The sequence below is a fragment of the Sus scrofa genome, chromosome 1, assembly GCF_054392235.1.
Source record: "Sus scrofa isolate SSC_HxYL_T2T_F1_AM1 chromosome 1, Sscrofa_HxYL_maternal_Yorkshire_Landrace_v2.0, whole genome shotgun sequence".
Lineage (NCBI taxonomy): Eukaryota > Metazoa > Chordata > Mammalia > Artiodactyla > Suidae > Sus > Sus scrofa.
Window position 1 is genome coordinate 8504745 of NC_139383.1, and position 21306 is coordinate 8526050.

Consider the following 21306-nt stretch of genomic DNA (forward strand, 5'->3'; position numbering starts at 1 on the left):
ACCAGATCCTTAACCGCTGAGTCATGAGGGAACTCCTTTTATTATTTTTTTTTTAATTTAAACAAACTGGTTTTTCTTCTCACAAAGCATTTCATGTTGATGAAGAAGATATACAAAACACGGGTAAGACCAAAAAAAAAGTAAGAAAAAAGCAGAAGCCCGCTATTCCAGGGTCAACTTTTTGGTGTAACACTTTCAGTTGTTTTATAATGTCTATAACTGTTTTGTTTCTATAAATATGTGCTACTATAACACTATTTTGTTACATTATATCTTCGTTTATCAATATATATTTTCCACATTAATATTCTTCAACATTATTTTTAATAGTTGCAAAGTATTCACCTAAATAAATGTACCATAATTTATTTAATGGTTGCCCTATTTTAGACATTTTTTCCAATTTTTTTTTTTTTTTTTTTTTGGTCTTTCAGGGTCGCACCCAAAGCATATGGAGGTTCCCAGGCTAGGGGTCGAATCAGAGCTACAGCTGCCGGCCTACACCATGGCCACAGCAATGTCAGATCTGAGCCACCTCTGCCACCTACGCCACAGCTCACTGCAAGGCTGTGAGCCAGGGATCGAACCCACATCCTCATGGATACTAGAGGGGTTTGTTACCACTGAGCCACAACAGGAACTTCCTGTTCCTTTTTTGCATTAAAATTATAAACAATGCTACCGTCAATGTTCACATATACATGCTTTTGGCAACACTCATGATTTTTTTTTTTGTCTTTTTGCCTTTTCTAGGGCTGCTCCTGAGGCATATGGAGGTTCCCAGGCTAGGGGTCTAATCGGAGCTGTAGCCACTGGCCCAAGCCACAGCCACAGCAACGTGGGATCCAAGCTGCACCTGTGACCCACACCACAGCTCACGGCAATGCCGGATCCTTAACCCACTGAGCGAGGCCAGAGATCGAACCCGCAACCTCATGGTTTCTAGCCGGATTCGTTAACCACTGAGCCATGACGGGAACCCATGCTGATTTTTAAAGACTATTTTCTGTAATAAAATTGTTGAATTTGGAGTTCCCTCATGACTAGAAACCATGAGGTTGTGAGTTCGATCCCTGCCCTTGCTTAGTGGGTTAAGGATCCAGCATTGCCATGAGCTGTGGTGTGGGTTGCAGGTGCGTCTCAGATCCCAAGTTGCTGTGGCTCTGGCGGCTACAGCTCAGATTGGACCCCTAGTCTGAGAACCTCCATATGCTGCAGGAGCGGCCCTAGAAAAAAAGGCAAAAAAAAGACAAAAAAAAAAAATTTTGTTGGATTAAAGAGAACAGGCATTTGAAAGCCTTTGCTATAGGTTGCTAGTTGCCCTCCAGGTCACCGCAGCAGAACACCCCCTGCTCCCTACTGTCCCCAGCACCCACCTGGGTCACGTGTTAAATTTGCTAAAACCCTCCCCAAATAGACTTGCTTTCATTTCCCCCTGATTTAACTCCCCGGGGAGATTGACTGTTTCCATGTATTGCCCATGTGTATTTCTACTTTTGTAAAGGGTACAGCTTTAATAGGGCTTTTTCTAGCCCCAACTTGCTATTTCTCAGAGAATATAGATGTGTCTCAGAAGAGTAGGCAGGCAGCATCTTTGGGCAAGAAACAATACTGGTATTTGCTCTGTGGGAGTTCAGTTCCCTCAAACCAACAGTGCTTCGGTCTAAAGGGAACAGGTCAGGACTAAATGTGTAATAATTCAATTGCATGATGAAAAATGTAAGGGTCTCCATCAGAGAAGCCTTTAGAAAGAGTGGAGACGGAGCCGGGCTGCATTTGCACTCTTTTTGGAGGAAGTCCCCAGGGTAAGAGACACTCTGAGGGAGAGGAATACACTGTCACCTCCCTTTGCCCCAGCATCCTTCTGACTCAGAGGTTTTTCTGGGTGTGGATCAGCCCCGAGGGAGCAAAGCTGGACCTGGGGGATGGGGCTCAGGGAGCTACTCAGTTTAGAGCTCAGCAAACTCCCTGGGGCAGGACACAAAGCCTGCGCTCAGACTCACGGGGCCCCTGAGGGGTGAAGCAGAGTTCTGCAGTGACCGTGTGACCTTGGCAAGTTGCATAATTGCAATGAACCTCAGTGTTCCCTCTTGCGAAATGGGATAATAGCATCTGTCCACAAGATGGGGGGGGTGGAGCTCCTAGCTCTGCAGCAGGCTTTCACTAACAGCTCTGCTGAGAATGCAAGCAACCCTTTCACAAATATTTATGGAGTGCCATTTCAGGGGCAGGCCCTGCTCTGGGCACTGGGGAATGACCAATGACAATAACCAGCAGATAAGCCAATTCTCCAGCAGTAGAAGGTGATAAGAACAGAGATAGACATGAGAGCAGGGCAGGGGAGGCAGAGCAGGGCAGGGGGTAGCCCTCCTGAGAAGGTGACCTTGGCGCAGAGACTTGGGGGGAGGGAGGGAATGAGCTTGGTGCCGCAAGGGAGGGTCTGGCTATTCCAGGACCGGGGCTGTTGGGTCCTGGGGCAGGTGGGGGCCTCGTGGACCCCTGTGGGGTGGATCAGAGCCTGCCTCCCTGCCTCTTTCTTGGTTTCTGGGCACACAAGACGCAGCCCTGGCCCTTGGAGAAGCTTAGAGGCCAGTCCAGTGGGCAGTTTGGGGAAGCTGCCCCTTGGGCTCCATCGGAAGGAAGATTTTGTCTCACCCTCCAGGGTCAACCTCGCATTGGCTCCCGCTGGCTGGAGTCCCTGGAGCCTGAACAATACCTGGGGTGGAAGCAAACCTTCCATGAGCCATGGGAAAGCTCCCAGAGGCCACTCCTACGCTCTCCCTATCTGCACCCACCACAGGTTCGACCCTGGGAGAGAATGTTCTAGAGCCGCCCGTGCTTACTCCCCCCTCAGGGACGGGTCTCCTCAGGGCTCCTCTCACCTTTCTGAACTGTTCTCAGGTATAAACATCACCTGGAAGGTGCTCCACCAGCTCCAACACAAGCTCTCCCAGGTCCCCAGACTCCCACACCTCGGGGCGTCCGAGAGGCAGAGGGCCAGGGCCCAGCCGGGGGCAATCCTGTCCAGCTCTGGGGGACCCTGCGTCACCCCTGTGTGGCCCTCAGCCGGGTGGGGAGGGTCTCACCCCAGGACTTGCGTGAAGTGAATTTGCACTGGAGTCCTCCACCAGTGTGGACACGCACCCCTGCTTGAGAACCGAGTGGAAACAAGAACCTTCTTCCCAGGAAAGTGCACAGAGACGCACACACAGCGTTTTGGAGGCTGCGGCAGAGAACCTGCGTGCGAGAGAGCTCCCGCTGCAGTGCTGCTTTATGCTCAATCAGAGCAGACAGCCCAGGGCTGCGGACGGAAGCGTAAGGGAGCCAATACGTGATTTTAACTTCTCTAGTAGCCACGTTTTTAAAAGAAATAGGTGAAATTAATAGCGAATTTTATTACTGTAACATATCCAGAATCTACCATTTCAACATATGTCAACATAAAAGTTATCCATGATTATTGATGACAGGTGACAAATGGCTACTACATTGGACATCACAGTTCCAGACTGTTAAAGAATCCTTAACAAATGACATACCTTCCTCGAGTTTGAAATTGTCTCAACCCATGTGTTTCTGAAACTTCCCTGTGCATATCTCCTGGGGCTCCCGTTTTTCTTTTTTCTTTTTCCTTTTTTAGGGACACACACGCAGCATATGGAGGTTCCCAGGCTAGGGGTCCAATTGGAGCTGCAGCTGCCGGCCTACACCACAGCAACGCCAGATCTGAGCCACATCTGCGACCTACACCACAGCTCATGGTGACACTGGATCCTTAACCCCTTGATTAAGGCCAGGAATTGAACCTGCGTCCTCCTGGATACTAGTCAGGTTCCCTACCACTGAGCCACAACGGGAACTCCCTCCTGGGGCTCTTGTTAAACTGTAGATTCTGAGTCCAGGAGGCCTGGGGAAGGCTAGAGGCTCTGATTTCTGATAAGCTCCCAGTAACGTCAGTGCTGCTGGGCCACACGTTCTGAGTAGGTTGGGGGAGGAAGCGGTGGTTTTGATGGGGGCAAGACCACCCACGGAGCCAGTGGCTGGAGCCAAGGAATAGGTGAGAGCTGCTAGCATTTCCTGGATTGAGTCAAGAGTTAGCCCCCCTTCGTCGCGGGTCTGGCCTGCTTCTGCCATGACTTTGAACGTTCCACTGGACACTGATGTGGGTGTGGGGAAAGGGTCCCCATTTTCTGACGTGAACACCATTTTCCGTAAGAACAGAACCACCCCAAGGCCCAGAGAGGTTCAAGTACTAGGTCTGGCTCACGCTCCTTGCCACTCAAGGAGCTGGAACTTGAAACATGAAGTTGGTTTCTAGAAGCTGAGGTTTGTTCATTTGTTTGTTTGTTGGGGTTTTTTTTTTTTTTTTTTGGAAGGGGGTGTTGGCTGAATCCTCAGCATATGGAAGTTCCTAGGCCAGGGATGGAATCAGAGCCACAGCTGCAACCTACACCACAGCTGTGGCAATGCTGGATCCTTAACCCACTGTGCCAGGCTAGGGATCGAACCCATGCTGCTCCAGAGAGAATGCCGGCTCCTTAACCCTTTGCACCACAGTGGAAACTTCGAGAAGCTGAGTTCTCAACTGCTATATTTCACTGCAGAATTTGTGCCCTCATTTGATTCTCCAAGCAATCCAGGGAAATAAAAAGAACAATTTTGATACCATCTCCTTGACACAGACCCCAAAGTTGAAAGAGTTTTTGTGATTAAGGTGACTGAATAAGATAAAGAGCTATGACTCTAATAGAAGCCTCACAGCCTCTCACCCAAGGCTCTGGCTAACATCTATCACATGTTTAGGCATAGAGTAAACATTCATTCAATGTTGTTGAATAACAAATGAACAAATAAAAAGGCCTGCCTACAAACAGGCGCTACATTGAAAACATCACAAAGCAATCTCCAAAAAGAGCAAAGTTGGAGGACTTGAAGCCTGCCTACAGAGCTGCACTTAGCATGTCAACGTGGTCTGAGCATAGGGACAAAAAGGTCAGTGGGCAGAACAGAGAACCTAGGAAAAGGCCCAAACGTGTATGGTCATTTGACTTCCAACAGAGACACTAAAACTGATGGAAAAATGAGAGTCTTTTTCGAACCGATGGTGCTGAAATAACTGTGCATCCATCTGGGGCAAAAAAGAAACCTCAAGCTGTACCTTAGACCATTCACAAAAATTAATGAGCTGGAGCGTGGACCATGTACAAAAACTTTTATAAATCTTCTAGAAAAAAACACAGACTATCTTCATGACTTGTGCATAGTAAGTCAGAGAAATAACCATACGAGAAAAATTTGAGGAATCAAACATCATCATAACTAAAAACTTCTCAGAGACACCACCATTTCTTACTGATGACTCTGCACACATGAAAACGTCCACAGTGAGACAGAAGAAGGAAAAGCACCATCGAAGACGGCGAGGTTGTTCCCAGCTCTCAGTCTAAGAACCGCATCACCTCCGGGCTCCCGGTCATGCTCCAGCTTATTCCGCAAGACAACGCACCACCAGGACGCTGGCCTACCCGCCTCATTGGACACCATGACCAGAAGCGCATGTGACGCGGTATCAGAGACTCACGTGTCTCCAGCCTCCGGAGAATAAGGGGGTGGGCGCCGGACTGGACAAGCGATCCTCTTGCTTCAAAACAGGGCTGGTGGCGCGTTTGGGACTCTCCTGAGCGAGAGGTTTCAGAAGATCCGGTGTGCTGACCTTCTGGAGAAGAAAACCCAGAATTAATAGCTGCATCTGCTGACCTTCTGGAGAAGAAAACCCAGAATTAATAGCTGGATTTTGTTCAAATGTGAAGACATCAAGCTTAGCCCACATCGATTCCCTGATGGCACGAATACACAAACTTCCATGCGCTGAAAAGGAGGGTGCACTTCCATTTGGATAAATATGCGCATGCGCACACCCCCCCAAGGCGGACATCGTCAGGCTTTGGGACATTGGTGAACAGTCATGGGGGTGGGGGCGGTTACTTAGGGATCAGTAAAAGTCTTAAAGAAACTGAAGTCCACATCTGACTTGGATAAAGACGTGGGCATTTGAGGACATGAAATATAATATTCAGCGTGACAAGCAAAATTTTATCTCTCGTGCTCATACGAAAGGAAAAAAATCAAATTCTGTCTCTAAATTTTACAAAAATATTTTCTTAAGAGTTCTGTAAATTCTATAAAAATATTTTCTTAAGAGTGCTCATACCAAAGGGAAAAAAATCAAATCATGTCTCTAAATGTTATAAAAATATTTTAAGAGTTGGTAGGTCTCCCTAATGCAGTAGCCACCAGCCACACAGCTCTGCAAATTTAAATTCCAATCAAAGTCAAAATCAGGAAGCTCAGCTCCTTGGTTGCACCAGACACATTTCAAGTGCTCAGCAACCACGTGTGGCAGTAGCTAGAAACTTCTGCTGGACGGAGCAAGTACACAGCAAGGAGGGAAAATGTCTTCCTGCCTGAAAAGACAGTTTCCAGTGGAGACTTTAGGTTTGGATACTGAGTTACGGTTCCAAGTAGGACTTGGCACTATAACCAGTTGCACTACGGTCGTAATTTTCAGGACTAAAAAGCTAAGATCATTTCTTTCTCTTTTTAGGGCCACACCTGCGGCATGTGGAGGTTCCCAGGCTGGGGGCTGAATTAGAGCTGTAGCTGCCAGTCTCCACCACAGCCACGGGATCCAAGCTGCATCTATGACCTACACCACAGCACACAGCAGCGCCGGATCTTTGACCCACTGGGTGCAGCCAGGGATCAAACCTGCATCCTCGTGGATGCCAGGGGGCTTCTTAACCCGCTGAGCCCCAACAGGAGCTCTAAAAGCTAAGGTTATCACTGAACAAATGAAAGACACGATTACCTCCACGTTACAGCTGATGCTCTCGATTCCCAGAACTTTATCCCATCAGACATGTGTCAAGCAGCCCTGTGTTCAAGGTGCTGCTCTAAGTCCTGGGGGTGGGACGAGGAGGAGGGAGAGAGGAAGGAAGAGGCGCACCTCCCTTCCCCTGGGCTCACGGGCTCAGCGGAGATGCCCTGGATGGAGGCGTCAGCCAGGGCAACAGGAAAGAGTGGGAGTGCAGACTGGCCGTCTGGAATGATCTTCCGCCATGTCTTTTTGCCATTTCTTTTTTTTTTTTTTTTTTTTTTTTTTTTTTGTCTTTTTTGTTGTTGTTGTTGCTATTTCTTGGGCCGCTCCCTCGGCATTATTGTTGTTGTTGTTGCCATTTCTTGGGCCGCTCTTGCGGCATATGGAGGTTCCCAGGCTAGGGGTCCAATCGGAGCTGCAGCCACCGGCCTACGGCAGAGCCACAGCAACGCGGGATCCGAGCCGTGTCTGCAACCTACACCATAGCTCATGGCAACGCCGGATGGTTAACCCACTGAGCAAAGGCAGGGATCAAACCCGCAACCTCATGGTTCCTAGGCGGATTCGTTAACCACTGCGCCACGACGGGAACTCCAAGGTTTTTTTTTAATTGCCTATCAGGAGTTCCCGTCATGGCGCAGCGGAAACAAATCTGACTAGGAACCACCAGGTTTCAGATTCGATTCCTGGCCTCGCTCAGTGGGTTAAGGATCTGGCGTTGCCCGTGAGCTGTGGTGTAGGTCGCAGGTGCGGCTCGAATCTGGCGTTGCTGTGGCTGTGGTGTAGGCCGGCAGCTGCAACTCCGGTTGGACCCCTAGCCTGGGAACCTCCCTATGCCACGGGTGCGGCCCTAGAAAAGGCAAAAAAGCCCCAAAAAATAAAAATTAAAAAAATCTGCCTATCAAATTAGCAAATATTAAAATAACAGGTGTAAAGTTTAGCATTGGTAGGAGTGCTAGGAAATGGTCACGCCACTTCCTGGCTGTGTAGACTGAGTCAGTCTCAGAGAAGGGCAGTTTGGCAGTATGAATTATAAGACCTGAAAAGCAGCTGTCAAAAAATCACTGTGCTTATTGACCCAGAAAAGACTGAGGCATAATGTTAGATTTTTCTTAAAAAACAAACTACAAACCTAGATGGCGCTTCTGTAAAATGAGCATACACATGTAGGCCAGGCGACTCCCTAGGGTCTGTGTTTTCTGAATTTTCATTAGTGAGCAGGCATGGGTTTATCATCCAGAAAAGCACAGAAGTCATTTTTTAAATTAAAGAGTGGAATTCTGATCCACTGTGTCACATGCAACCCAGGGACCCAAGAGGAGGGTGACTGCAAATCGGCCACCTCACTGATCCAACAGGGGCCCCTGGGGGCTTCCAGGAGAACGGGGTCAGGGGAACCGCAGACCGCAAGGGCCCGAAGCATGAGCAGGGTCGGGAAGAAGCGACCTTAACCTTGGCGAGATGCTCCAGGCTCCCCAAGGAAACGGGAGCGGCCTTTTCGTGAGCTCACAGGCCAAGGCCCGTGTAACTGCAGTCTGACAAGAGTCCTATTTAAAGACGTAGTCTTTATACTCCAACCCAATAATCCTTTGGCATTTGTGGATCATGCCATGATTACTGACTCCTTTATAAACATTTGGCTAAATTTCTCCCTCTTTTTTAAGGCTGCACTGATGGCATATGGAAGGTTCCAGGCTAGGGATCAAATCTGAGCTGCAGCTGAGGCCTCCACCACGGCCACAGCCATGCCCCATCTGAGCCCCATCTGCGACCTCCACCATAGCCTGTGACAACACTGGACCCTTAACCCACTGAGTGAGGCCAGGAATCAAACCCACACCCTCACAGACACCGTATCGGCTTCTAACCTGCTGAGTCACAAGAGGAACTCCTAAAATTCTCTTTAAAACAGCCACATTCTCCAGGAAAGTGGGGAGAGAGGATGCCTACAAAGTCATGGGCTGGTCCTGCCAAGAGTGCGGCAGTGACTCTGACACACACGGGACAGAGGGTCCGCTCAGTGGGGGCCCCCCAGCCATAGCCCAGCCCCAACTTTCTAGCCCTTTAGACAAGCTTGCAACTGTCCCCCGCAGGCCCATTCTGTGTGCACATGGCTGCGTCACCTGCACACCCGAGAGCCCCTCAGAAACACAGCTGAGATTCCGGGTTCCTGCCCCCACCCCCGCCCCGATCTAATGATTTAGCATCTACATTTCAAGATCCCCAAACGACTCACATACTCAGCATTGAGAACCGTGTTTAGCCTCCAAACCAAGGCTGCCCCCCATTTCCAGTTCTGGAACCAGGAGCACGTGACATCCTCTCTCCAAGCCCCCGTCTCCGTGAAGTGGTATGAGGATAAAATGCAAGTCCAGGTTAAGCTTTAGTTAAGAGCCTGGCACATAGGAACTTCCTGCTGTGGCTCAGTGGTAATGAACCAATCTAGTATCTATGAGAATACAGGTTCGATCCCTGACCTTGCTCAGTGGGTTAAGGATCTGGTGTTGCCGTGAGCTGTGGTGTAGGTTGCCGACAAGGCTCAGATCTGGCATTGCTGTGGCTGTGGCGTAGGCTGGCAGCTGCTGCTCCAATTCAACCCCTCGTGCAGGAACTTCCATATGCTGTAGGTGCAGCCCTAAGGAGCTAAAAAAAAAAAAAAAAAAAAAAATTCCTGGCACATAATCAAAAGTGCTAGAAATTTAGATTCACATTCAGGGGACTAGATAGCAGTGTAGATACTATTATCTCAGGGGATCTTTACAAGAACGCCGTGCTGCTCTGGGCAGAATAAGTATATCATCATCTTCATTCCTGGGGGGAGGCGGAGGCTGATGCTCGGAGTTCTGGTGACGTGGGGATGGAGGTGGGATGTGACAGCCTGAGCATGTGTGGAAGGCCCAGCAAGGGAGCGAGGCTAACCTGCCCCTGCTGCCTACAGAACATTCTGTCTGGGGACCTCCCGGATGGAGCCACCACTGCCGAGAAGGGCACCTGGCCTGTCCGGCCAACAGCCAGGGGGTGGCAGGCAGTCAGGTCACCTCTCCACTCAACTCGAACCCAGGTTTTCTGATCCTCAAGTCCACAGTCCCTCGTTCTCCACTGCATCTGCTTCTGGGTTGACGGAACCCAGTGCAAGGAGTAATTCTTTCCCCAAAGGCCTTTATTAGGGGACCTCTCCTGCGGTTCAGACACCTACAGGGGCTCCCCCACGACCACACCTGCACGTTCAGCATTCACGGTCTCAATAGTTCCCAGCAGGATTCAGGACAGATTTTAACCAGAGGGTGATGGAAGCAGGATGTGGGCAGAAGGGAGCGGGGGCCAACCCAGGAATAACTCCGCACGTCCGCAGGCCTGCAGGGCAGTCTTTGCCTTCAGTGTGGCCTTGAAGCCAGCAGGGGCTGCGGGGTCACGTGGCAGCCCAGGGGCTTGGATTGAGGGGGAAGCCTCTCCCTGTTCTGAACTACTTTGCAAATTCAGTAGAATCAAATTTTAACCTCCATTTGGCCAGCGCCCGCCCACCGTCCCCACAGAGGGGCTTGTGTTTTCAGACTGCGTGACGTCAGCTATAGAAGGAAAAGGAACTCTGGGGGCGGCGGGTGGCAGAGGGGTACCCTGGTGGCGACGTTGATCGCTGTGTCCGACTGGCTCCTCCGCTCCGTCTGGCCTGCGCTCTGCCTGGGACCCGTGGCTGGCTGCTGCTTGTCAGAGCTCATGTCATTCTGGGACTTGGAAAGTTCTAGAAAACAAAGACAGATTTGCTGAGCCTTGTGGGCGGGGGGCAGGGGGAGGCACTCCTCCAGGATTCTTGTGCCTCGAGTTCTGGGGCCTGGGAGAGAGCCCCCCACACCGTGCTGGACGCAGGGCACACCGCACAGGGCAGCGAGGCTGGTTCCTGAAAAGTGACTGTGCCCACATGTCTCTGCAGGCAGAGCTGCCACCCTTAGGGTGGGGTTCAAGGGCGACCTCCCGAGCCAGGTTACTCTGCATTCGGGCCACACGTGCTGAGTGTGTGGTTGTCCAAACAGAAAGAAGGCAGCCCGACAAACCAGCTGGCTTTTTAGGGGTTCCTAACCCAGATTTCATAACTGAATACCACTTCTTGAGGTGAAAGCAAGACTTGGGCTATCCTTTTTTTTTTTTTTTTTTGTCTTTTTGCCATTTCTTGGGCCGCTCCCCCAGCATATGGAGGTTCCCAGGCTAGGGGGCTAATCTGAGCTGTCACAGCCACCCTACACCAGAGCCACAGCAACGCGGGATCCAGGCCGAGTCTGCAATCTACTCCACAGCTCACAGCAAGGACGGATCCTTAACACACCAAGCAAGGCCAGGGACCAAACCCGCAACCTCATGGTTCTTAGTCAGATTCGTTAACCACTGAGCCATGACAGGAACTCCTGGGCTATCCTTATAAAACCATGTCAGCAAGCGAAGCCTGAAAACACGATTTTTTTTTTTTTGGTCTTTTTGTCCTTTTAGGGCCGCACCCGCGGCATATGGAGGGTCCTAGGCTAGGAGTCTAATTGGAGTTGTAGCCACTAGCCTACACCGCAGCAACATGGGATCCAAGCTGCGTCTGCGACCTACACCACAGCTCACGGCAATGCTGGATCCTTAACCCACTGAGCGAGGCCAGGGATCGAACCCACAACCTCATGGTTCCTAGTCGGATTTGTTAACCACTGCGCCACGACGGGAACTCCCGTGAAAACATGATCTTCCATTTTCGTTTGCGGTATGAGAGTCTAGGGTCAAGACGACTGAAGGGAGGAGGAAGGCGCCCACACGGCCAGGCGTCCTCTCGAAGGAGCTTCCTCATCTTAAATGCGGACCTTGAAGCCACCCTTAGAGCAGCGCCAACAGACAGAAGAGAGCTCACGTGGCGGTTCAGATGTCCTAGTAGCCACATTTTTACTTTTTTAAAAAGTAAAAAGAAATGGATAAAATTAATTTTTTTTTCTTTTAAGGCCACATCTGCAGCATATGGAAGTTCCCAGGCTAGGGCTTGAATGAGAGATGCGGGATCCCAGCCGTGTCTGCGACCTAACACTACAGCTCACGGCAACGCCGGATCCTTAACCCACTGAGCGAGGCCGGGGATTGAACCCGCAACCTCATGAGCACTGTGCCAGCTTCTTAACCAGCTGAGCCACAACAGGACTCCTGGAGTATTTAGAAATTAATTTAAATACTCTATTTCATCTACTGCAATATATCAAAATACTATGAAAATATATAATTGATGTTAAAATTAGTCATGAGAAATTTCACTCTTTTTTTGATACTAGGCCTCCGGAATCAGTATTTCACTCCAGCCACATTCCAAGAGCCACGTGTGGTCGGAGGCCACCACACTGCATGGCACAGCTCCAGAGCCCCCTCTGTCTTTGGATCCACCCTTGAGACGTTACCGCGTGAATCCTTATGCTTTGCTCTTTATCAGGCATCTCCTGCGTGCACGGCTCAGGATCGTCTCTTTTCTCCAGAGGAGATCCCGCAGGGCACCCCAAAGTCCCGGAGTGTTCACCTTTCCCCCAGATGTATCAGAGCTCCCCCCCCCCGCCCCTGAGCAGTGTCACCCACACTCTTCGCAAGTCCACCGTCTGGAAACTTGGGAGCATCCTTCTGCACCCGACAGCTAGAAAGGTCCTCCAGGCCCTCGGGGCTGTCTCTGATGCAAACGCAGGTGAAGGGGTGAAGGGCCAGGGCCTGGCTTCCCCCAGGAGGCTGAGACCGTCAGAGTGGTCCTGTCCCAGCCAAGGTCACCGGCTAGACCTTGGCCGGTGGGCGTGGCTGGCCCACGTGGTGGCAGGAGAGCCCATGAAGCATCCACTTACTTTTCATGTGGGTGGTAACAGACAGAAACAGATTTTCCACGGACTTATTAAATCCTTTAAACTGACCGAGTTCCTGCAACTAAAACAGAGACAAAGGAGAGAAAGTGAGAGCTGAGTTTAAGGACCTGAATTGGCCCCAGCAGCCTCCAAACTGCACCCTCCACACACTGGCAGGTGTGGGTTTTCAGGGTGTGTGTCTGGGGCAGAGGGTGCCCTCTTCTCGGGGGGTGGGTCCCCTTTATTTTTCTCCTCTGAGGTCCTTTGGGGTTTGGGGCCTTTGTTTGCTTGGCTGCTCCCATGGCATATGCAGAAGTTCCCAGGCCAGGGATGGAATCCTCGTCACAGCAGTGACAACACTGGATCCTTAACCCACTGAGCCACCAGGGAACTCCTCTGTTTTGTCACTCAGCATCAGGGGTTAAGGGAAAGGGTTCCACCATGGCTTGTTGATGAGCTAAAAACCACCTCTTAGAAACAGTGGCTGACAGTTCATTGGTTCAAAGTCGGCACCAAGTAAATTGCTGCTACTTTAACCTCCTCCTCTCACGACCCCACCCCAGCTCTGCGAAGAGGGGACGCCAACAGCAGCAGAATGCACGAGACACAAGGGTCATGGGTGGTACCAAGGAGGATGTGAGCCAAGGGTTAGTTCCACCTCCCAACACAGAAGAGAGAAGAAAAAGGAAGAGAAACAACAGAAATGAGATCACTCCCCGCAGCAAAGCCCCATCCATCCATCCATCCCAATAAACATGTCTTAAGCACATCTGTATTCAAATAAATTCAGACAACTGAAAACCTCAAGGAGGAAGTCGACCAGGATTTTAAAGGCCACTCCGGGGTCTCAGTTCGAAACTGAAAAAAGACATATTTTTTCTCTCTCACCAGCAGTATGTCCTCCTATGCACAGATAGAGGCACTCCCTTGAGTACAGGGAGTAATGATAATGAAAATAATCAAGACCACGTGTTTCCACGGCACTTGACAGTTTCCAAGTAGCAGCAGAGACGTTCTTTTTGTTCATTTCTCACACCAGCCACGGGAGGCAAGCCAGACAAGTCATAAGTATTTCTCCCTCCCAGGGGAGCCCCCCGTGATCCCACGGCTAACTTCTTTGGATGGAAAAGGCCCTGGCCCCCCTGATGAGCGCCCGCGCACACTCAAAAGATGCACACGCATATTTCCACGGGCACACGTGCACCTGCGAATCACACCCCTGTGACTCAGCCTTTCTGTCCGTTTCCAGCCCAGAGACCCCCAGATACTGCAGACCCCCACACTCAAGGGCACAGTCCAGGGAGAGAACTAACAGAATGACAAGCGTAAAGAGATGGGGATGTGGGTACAGGGGATGCAGGCAGAGGACTGGTCCACTGACAAGGCAGCGGGGTGGGGGGATGCTGGTCCCGTGGCCCCCAGGACATGATGGAAGCACAGACACTGGCGGGCCCCGCACTTCCCAGCCTCCAGTCGAGGCCCCTGGGCACCCCCGCTCATGACCCTCTAGCCGTGGCTGGATCCCTCGCCATCAGGCTCTTGCCCAACCTCTCTGCCCCCCCGCCCCATCTTTCTCTGCTTCTCTCCCACGTCCCCTCCCCAGGGAGGCGCAAGCATTACCCTGCTGGGGCTGCCGCTGCACTGGCTTTCACTGAGAGGAGGCGGGGTTGGAGGCACCACGGAAATTTTGCTGCTGAGGAAAAGTACAGGCATGAGAAATGGATTATGAGCCATGAAAGTATTAGTCTTAGGAATACACCAGATTCATCCTAATCTCATCATTCCAGTTCTGGCTTTTCTTCTTTTCTTTATTTAAAACTAAATCTTTTTTTTATTAAAGTATCGTTGATTTACGTCTTTTCTTTCTTCTTTTTAATCCTACACCTGCAGCATATGGAAGTTCCCCGCCTAGGGGTGGAATCAGAGCTGAAGCCGCCCGCCTATGCCACAGCCACAGCCACAGCCACACAGGAGCCAAGCCACATCTGTGACCTACACTGCCCCTTGTGGCAACATCAGATCCTTAACCCACTGAGCAAGGCCAGGGATCAAACCCACATCCTCACAGACACTAGTCAGGTTCTTAACCCCCTGAGCCACAATGGAACTCCCTCTCCTTTTCTTTCTCTCCCCTCACCACCCCGCCTTTTGAGTAGAGGGTCCAGCAGCCTGCCTGGATCTGCTTAGCACAGGGTTCAATTCCCTGGGATACGAGGTGGGAGACGGGCATCACATGGGCTAAGGTTTGGGCATCGCAATGCACCATGCAGTGCAAAATAGCCGGGGTGCTTGGGACTGGCTCTGTGGCCTGGCTGCTCTGGAATTAGAGCCACATGCATGTGCCACATGGACCAGAGTGTTCTCTCGGTGGAAGCCACCCAGCACAACGCCTAAAATGTCATGGTGAGAGAGACGGACCCTGAGAGGAATTAGAAGTTTGTTGGACTGATATAGGTCACTGGCCAAGGCCAAGGGGAGAAAACCACATCTTTCTGGACCTCACGTTGGTATCCCCCCCATAAAAACCCCTCTAGGACAATGGGGGGGGGATCTTCTTCCCCCTCCCAGCAGCCCTGGGAGCTGTTTGCTTTCTTGTAATAAAGACTTTGCTTGCCTGAAAAACAAAAAACAAAACAAAAAGAAGTTTGTGCTAAAAGAATTGGGGAGGGGGATGTTGGAGGTTAGGAAATGCAGTAAAATAAAAAAATTGAAAAAGTTCTAAGATTGGAAAATCTCACTGTGAGCAAAAAAAAAAAAAAGTTTCACTAACACTTGAATAAATTCGGTGTAGTCAGGTGTGTGAATTATTGCGAGCTTCAGGACAGCTAGGTGCCTAGAATTTTGTGTAAAAACTTGCTCTCTCCGGTCATGATTCAAATCCACCAGTGTCTATTCCACAGATGTCACTAAGGTGTCAGGCGCTAATCAACATGTTGGTGCTGCGAATGATACCTAAAAGCGAACGCTTGGTTGAGACTTCCATCCAAGGTGCCATCACAAACGTACTCTGGGAGTTCCCATCGCGGTGCAGCGGCAACAAATCCGACTAGGAACCATGAGGTTGCGGGTTCGATCCCTGGCCTCTTGCTCAGTGGGTTAAGGATCCGGTGTTGCTGTGAGCTGTGGTGTAGGTTGAAGACTCTGTGGCTGGGACCCTGTGTGGCTGTGGCTGGGGTGTAGGCCAGCAGCTATAGCTCAGATTGGACCCCTAGCCTGGGAACCTCCACATGCTGCGAGTGCAGCCCTAAAAGGCAGAAGACAAAACAAAACCAAAAAACCCCCAAACCCACAAAAAAAGTATTCCGCTTCTTTGCCACACTTCAGGAGAATTCAAGAAATGAAATGTTTTGTGAGAAAACACTATGCCAGCTCTCCGAGGCTTTTCCTGAGAATCTGGAAACATCTCTGCTTAAATCTTTTCCAGGTACTGTATGATTTTTTCTAAAAAGTCTCATTCCAAAGCAGTGACATCTGAAAGTCAAGAGGTCTAGCAGTTCTTGCAGCTCGTCCTTTGCGCTCCAGCCCCCAAGGGCCCAGGACGGCCTGTGCTTTGTAGTACTTACCTCAGTTTCTGATAAGATTGCAAGAGCTTTGCTCCAGCTGTCTCGTGTTTGCCTGGAAGAGATACCAATAAAGGTCATTTCTTAGTAAAGATATAACCTAGAGCAGGCAAACACGAGCAGTAAATCACAATCGTTATTTTTCTAGCAGCACATCTCGTGATTCAAATGTAAGAGGCCACCCTGGGGTGAGAGAGAAGCTCTAAAATCACACACAGCTCCAACGTTTACCACAAGTCATGCAACTGTATAGTTAAACAGGTGAATTTTGTGTCATATAGATTCCACTAAAGCTGCTATCACACACGGGCATGCGAGTGCGCGCAAACACACACACACACACACTAAGAAACCATACTTGGGAGTTCCCGTTGTGGTGCAGTGGTTAACAAATCTGACTAGGAACCATGAGGTGGTGGGTTCGATCCCTGGCCTTGTTCAGTGGGTTAAGGATACGGCGTTGCCGTGAGCTGTGGTGTAGGTTGCAGACACGGCTCGGATCTTACGTTGCTGTGGCTCTGGTGTAGTCTGGCGGCTACAGCTCCAATTAGACCCCTAGCCTGGGAACCTCCATATGCCGCAGGTGTGGCCCTAGAAATGGCAAAAAGGCAAAAAAAAAAAAAAAAAAGAGAGAAGCCATACTTGCTAGAAATTATTGCTTTTATTAAAAGTTGATGCTGGATTTGGCGGGGGGGGGGGGGTGTTGGTTTTGTATTTTCTTTTGCCACACACGTAGCATAGGCAAGTTCCCAGGCCAGGGATCGAATCTGAGCAGCAGCTGTCATCTGCACCACAGCTGCGGCAGCTCTGGATCCTTGACTCACTGGGCCGGGCCCGAGAATTGAACCCATGCTGCCACAGAGACAGTGCAGAATCCTAAACCCACTGCACTACAGCAGGAACTCCGGGATTAGATTTTTAAATCCTGGATAATTTGAAAAATAGTTTAATCTTCTAAGCGTGACTTTGTCCTTCGGAAATATTTCATAATGGAATGACTACATTCCTTTCAACATTTGTTATGGAGATTGAATTAATCTTTTAAAAAATGTAAGTAAGCTCCTTTTTTCTAGTTATAGAGGCTAATCATTTCCTAAAAGACACACTATCTGATCCAGTACGCTTTTTGTCGCAAGAGAAGGGGATTTTAAGATGTATTAAGACCCACAACAGAGAGCTCCACAAGCCCATAGTTCTGCGCCTGCCCAGCCCAGAGGCTGGACGGTGACTGTCCTGCTCGGTGAGTCCCTGAGAAGGCTCCACAACGCCAGATCCACCGCCGAGACGCACAGGACCAGCCATCCTAGGTCTGTGTGCTCCCCGCCTGGTGTGTTCAGAAGGTTTTAATCCATCCCAAAGACAATCCACTATGGTCTAGGGGACGGATGGTCCCCAGGGACCTCCCCTCAGAGTTCTGTGATAAGCTCTATGAGAAAAGAATCTGAAACAGAATGGATGTGTGTCTACGTCTAACTGAATCACTTTGCTGTACACCTGACACTAACACGACATTGTAAATCAACTCTACTTTAATAAATTTTTTTTAATGAAAAAAAAGAAGACTTAGGTACTTGTGTCATAGCCACACGATAGGGGGGAGGGCAGGCCCAGCAAAAAAATCAGGAATTACAGGGAGGCCTTGGGGTGGGGAGCAAACGGCTCTGATAAACCCCAAAACTTAAAGCCGGGAACAGCTTACCCCCAGCTGATGCTAAGCTGGACCCCCCCCCCGAAGTCTGGGATCCTAAACTGGGGGGGATCAGGGGGCACATGAACCCGGAAATCACTTCACATTTTGAGTACACCTGCCGGCATGCATTTTTCTGGAGTTCGCAATGGTGTTCACCAGATTCTCACAGGGGCCTGAGCACCGCGCTCCTGCCCCATGACGAAATAAGTCTTTGGAGTTCCCTCTGTGGCTCAAGGGTAATGAACCCGACTAGTATCCACAAGGATGTGGATCTGATCCCTGGCCTTGCTCAGTGAGTTAAGGATCCGGCGTTGCCATGAGCTGTGGTGTAGGTTGAAGATGTGGCTCAGATCTGGTGTTGCTGTGGCTGTGGTGTAGGCTGGCAGCTACAGCTCCAATTCAACCCCTAACTTAGGAACTTTCATGTGCCATGGGTGCAGCTCTAAAAAAAAAAAAAAAAAAAAAAAAGTGAGAGAGGGAGAAAGAAGTCCTTAAGAACAAAAACGGCCTCACCCAAAGGTTAAGCACTAAACTAGTAGAACCAGCTTCTAACAGGTGAGATCCCACACCCGGAGGAGCCACAGGGCAGACAACAGGGAGGCCAGAGGCAAAAGGAGAGCCAGCCTGCTCGCTCATGGTGAAAACAGAGAAAAATCAAGAAAAGAGAAAGAAAAAAGGTCCAGCCTGTCCTGGGGGAAAACGCAGCCTCCAAGGGATGGGGAGGGGCGTTCCGAGCCCCCGTGTGGGTGGTGCTGTCACAGCTCAGGTGGCTTCCACCCCTGCCCACCGCCCTGCCTCTTCAGCCCCTCACGAGCTTGGCCCCCACCTGTGTGGCACCTGCCCAAGTTACAGCCCCTCCCTCTAATGTGCTGCTCTCACTCCACCCCCTAATGCCCTCCATGGCTCCCTATTGCCTATCACTCCACCCCCTAATGCCCTCCATAGCTCCCTATTGCCTGCACCTGAAGTCCAAGCCCCATTGGCATCCTGGGCCTCCAGCCCTGGGTCCACAGCTGCCCTGGCCCTTGAACTCCTGACCGCCCTACTCACCGTGGGCATTCTCCCCTTAATCCCACTCACCCACCCCACCTCTCCAGGCTAATCATCTGAGCATGCCCCCCACCCCCCCAACCCCTAGCTCACACCCGCCTCCTAAACCTCAGTTTAGTCTCCCGGGTCACATTTCTGAATCTGTCCCATTTCCTGAGCCCGGAGAGGCCAAGCCCACATGCAGCTCTCTGCTGCCCCCTGCTGGCTGCACTGGGCCCTGCCGCTCTACGGGGTCCACACCGCGTTTCTGTGAAGGCCAAGTGGCAACTATTTTATGCGCTGCACCTTCTCCGTCCCACACACTCAGCCTTGTTCTGCGACAGCAGCCACAGATGACGTTAAAGAGCGGGTGTGGCTGTTCTGATAGCACTTGGGACACTGAATTTGGATTTCCTGAATTTTTGTGTGTGTCACAAATATAATTCTTTTGACTTTTTGACCGCTGCCACATAGCACAGGGAACCGTGCCAATCCCTTGTAATAGAAAATGATGGAGGATAATGTGAGAAAAAGAATATATATAGATATATATATCTATATATCTATATGTATGTATCATCGGGCACTTTGCTGCATAGCCGAAATTGACAGACCATTATAAATCAACTATAATAATTTTTAAAAATCTTTAAAATTAAAAAATAAAATAAATAAAAATAGAAAAATGTAAGACCCATGCTTAGCTCAGAGGAAGTACAAAAACAGGCTCAGGGACAGGTTTGGCCCCTGTCCTTGCCACTCTCGGTATGGGCGGTGGCTCTCAGCAGGGCGCCAGCAGGGAGCTTTGAGCAATGCAGAATCCCAGGCCCAACTCCAGCCCTGGAGAGCAGGCCTCTAATCACTGAAGTCTGAGGAACGCCGTCCCTGTTTCTTGCCATTTTACTGCTTTTTCTCTTCTATTCCTCAGCCATTTCTTACCGAAGCTCTCTTAAAAAGCGCCAAATAGTTACTTATTGTTAACATTTTTTAAGAATTTGTGCAACAATGAGGAAACGCTGGTAGGAAATGTCCCCCCAGGTCTCCTGACAGGTGGGTTGCTGGCCCTTGGCTTTACCAAGAGCAGCTGTGGGTCGGGCCCTGGGATCCTAGGCTTCTGGGCCCACTCAGGAAGGTAGAGTCTGCTGGGGGCTGGGTGGCACACTGTGTATGCCTCATCACCAGGTGTCAACCCGACTTTATGAGTGGAAACAACCGCTCGCGGGTATTGTGGAATGGGCCCAAAGTTACAAATGACAGAGGCTGGCATTCACACCACGCCTCGCCCTCAGAGCCAGACACAAAGAAGTCAGGGCAGGCACCAGGGACGGTACCGTCTCTCTACATTTGCTGTGGCTCAGCCGGTTAAGGACCCCCTGACATTGTCTTTGTGCGCATGTGTGGGTCCGACCCCTGGCCTCACTCAGTGAGTTAAGCATCTGGTGGCTGTGGCGTAGGTTGCAGGGGCAGCTCAAATTTGACCCCTTGCCTGGGAACTTCTATGTGCCACAGGTGTGAGAGAGAGAAAAGGAAAGAAACCAGGCCTGGCACAGTGGGTTAAAGGATCCAGTGTTGTCGTCCTGGCCCAGGGTGTAGCCATAAATTATTTTTTTAAACTGGGGGGGGGGGGGGGACTACTTCACACTAACCAATAACCACATCCCTGAAAATTCCTAATTCTTTCCGAATTTTATAAATTGTTCATATTTGGGAGTTTCCATTGAGGCTTAGTGGGTTAAGAATTCAACTAGGATCCATGGGGATGCAGGTTCAATCCCTGGCCTTGCTCAGTGGCTTAAGGATCCAGCATTGCCATGAGCTGGGGTGTAGGTCGCAGAGGACGCTTGGATCCCACGTTGCTGTGGCTGTGGTGTAGGCTGGCATGTATAGCTTCAATTTGACCTCTAGCCTGAAAACTTCCATGTGCCGTAGATGCGGCCCTAAAAGACAATCAATGAATGAATAACTGTTTGTGTTTGTCATGTGCATCTTACCCTGCTTAAGAAACAAGGCCTGTGGACTTCTGCTTGTGGCATCCAGCCATGGGCCTCCGGGGCACAGGGCAGTACCCTCTAGACACTGCCTGGCTCAGTTCTCTGCGCTTCCACCCACCTCCAGAGCACGCCCGAGGTCCCATCCCCTGCTTGCAACTCACAGCCTTTCTGACTACAAAAGAAATGTCTTCCAGCAGCAGCAGGCAAAGCTGCCTTCAGGTGAGTTGCATCCCCCCAGAGAAGACAGGTTGAAGCCCCGCCCACAGGCAGCTGTGAACATGACCTTATTTGGACATAGAGGTTTTGCAGATCAAGTTCAGGTGAG

General features: G+C 50.4%; 1 protein-coding gene across 27 annotated transcripts in view; it reads right to left on the reverse strand.

The window, feature by feature from the left end:
• SYTL3 (synaptotagmin like 3) overlaps nt 1-21306 on the reverse strand; it is a 101426-nt gene that overhangs the window by 23779 nt on the left and 56341 nt on the right. For 9 of the 27 annotated variants that reach the window (XM_085022538.1, XM_085022449.1, XM_085022453.1 and 6 more), the window contains 5 exons: nt 16275-16326; nt 14332-14404; nt 12715-12793; nt 10492-10616; nt 5582-5716 (listed from right to left, as the gene is read on the reverse strand). In XM_085022538.1, the coding sequence (XP_084878664.1) occupies nt 5582-5716; nt 10492-10616; nt 12715-12793; nt 14332-14404; nt 16275-16326 (464 nt within the window). Of the gene's footprint in view, nt 1-5581; nt 6655-9499; nt 10617-12714; nt 12794-14331; nt 14405-16274; nt 16327-21306 lie in introns of all 27 variants that reach the window. The other 18 variants (XM_085022476.1, XM_085022543.1, XM_085022468.1 and 15 more) reach the window with 4 other exon arrangements.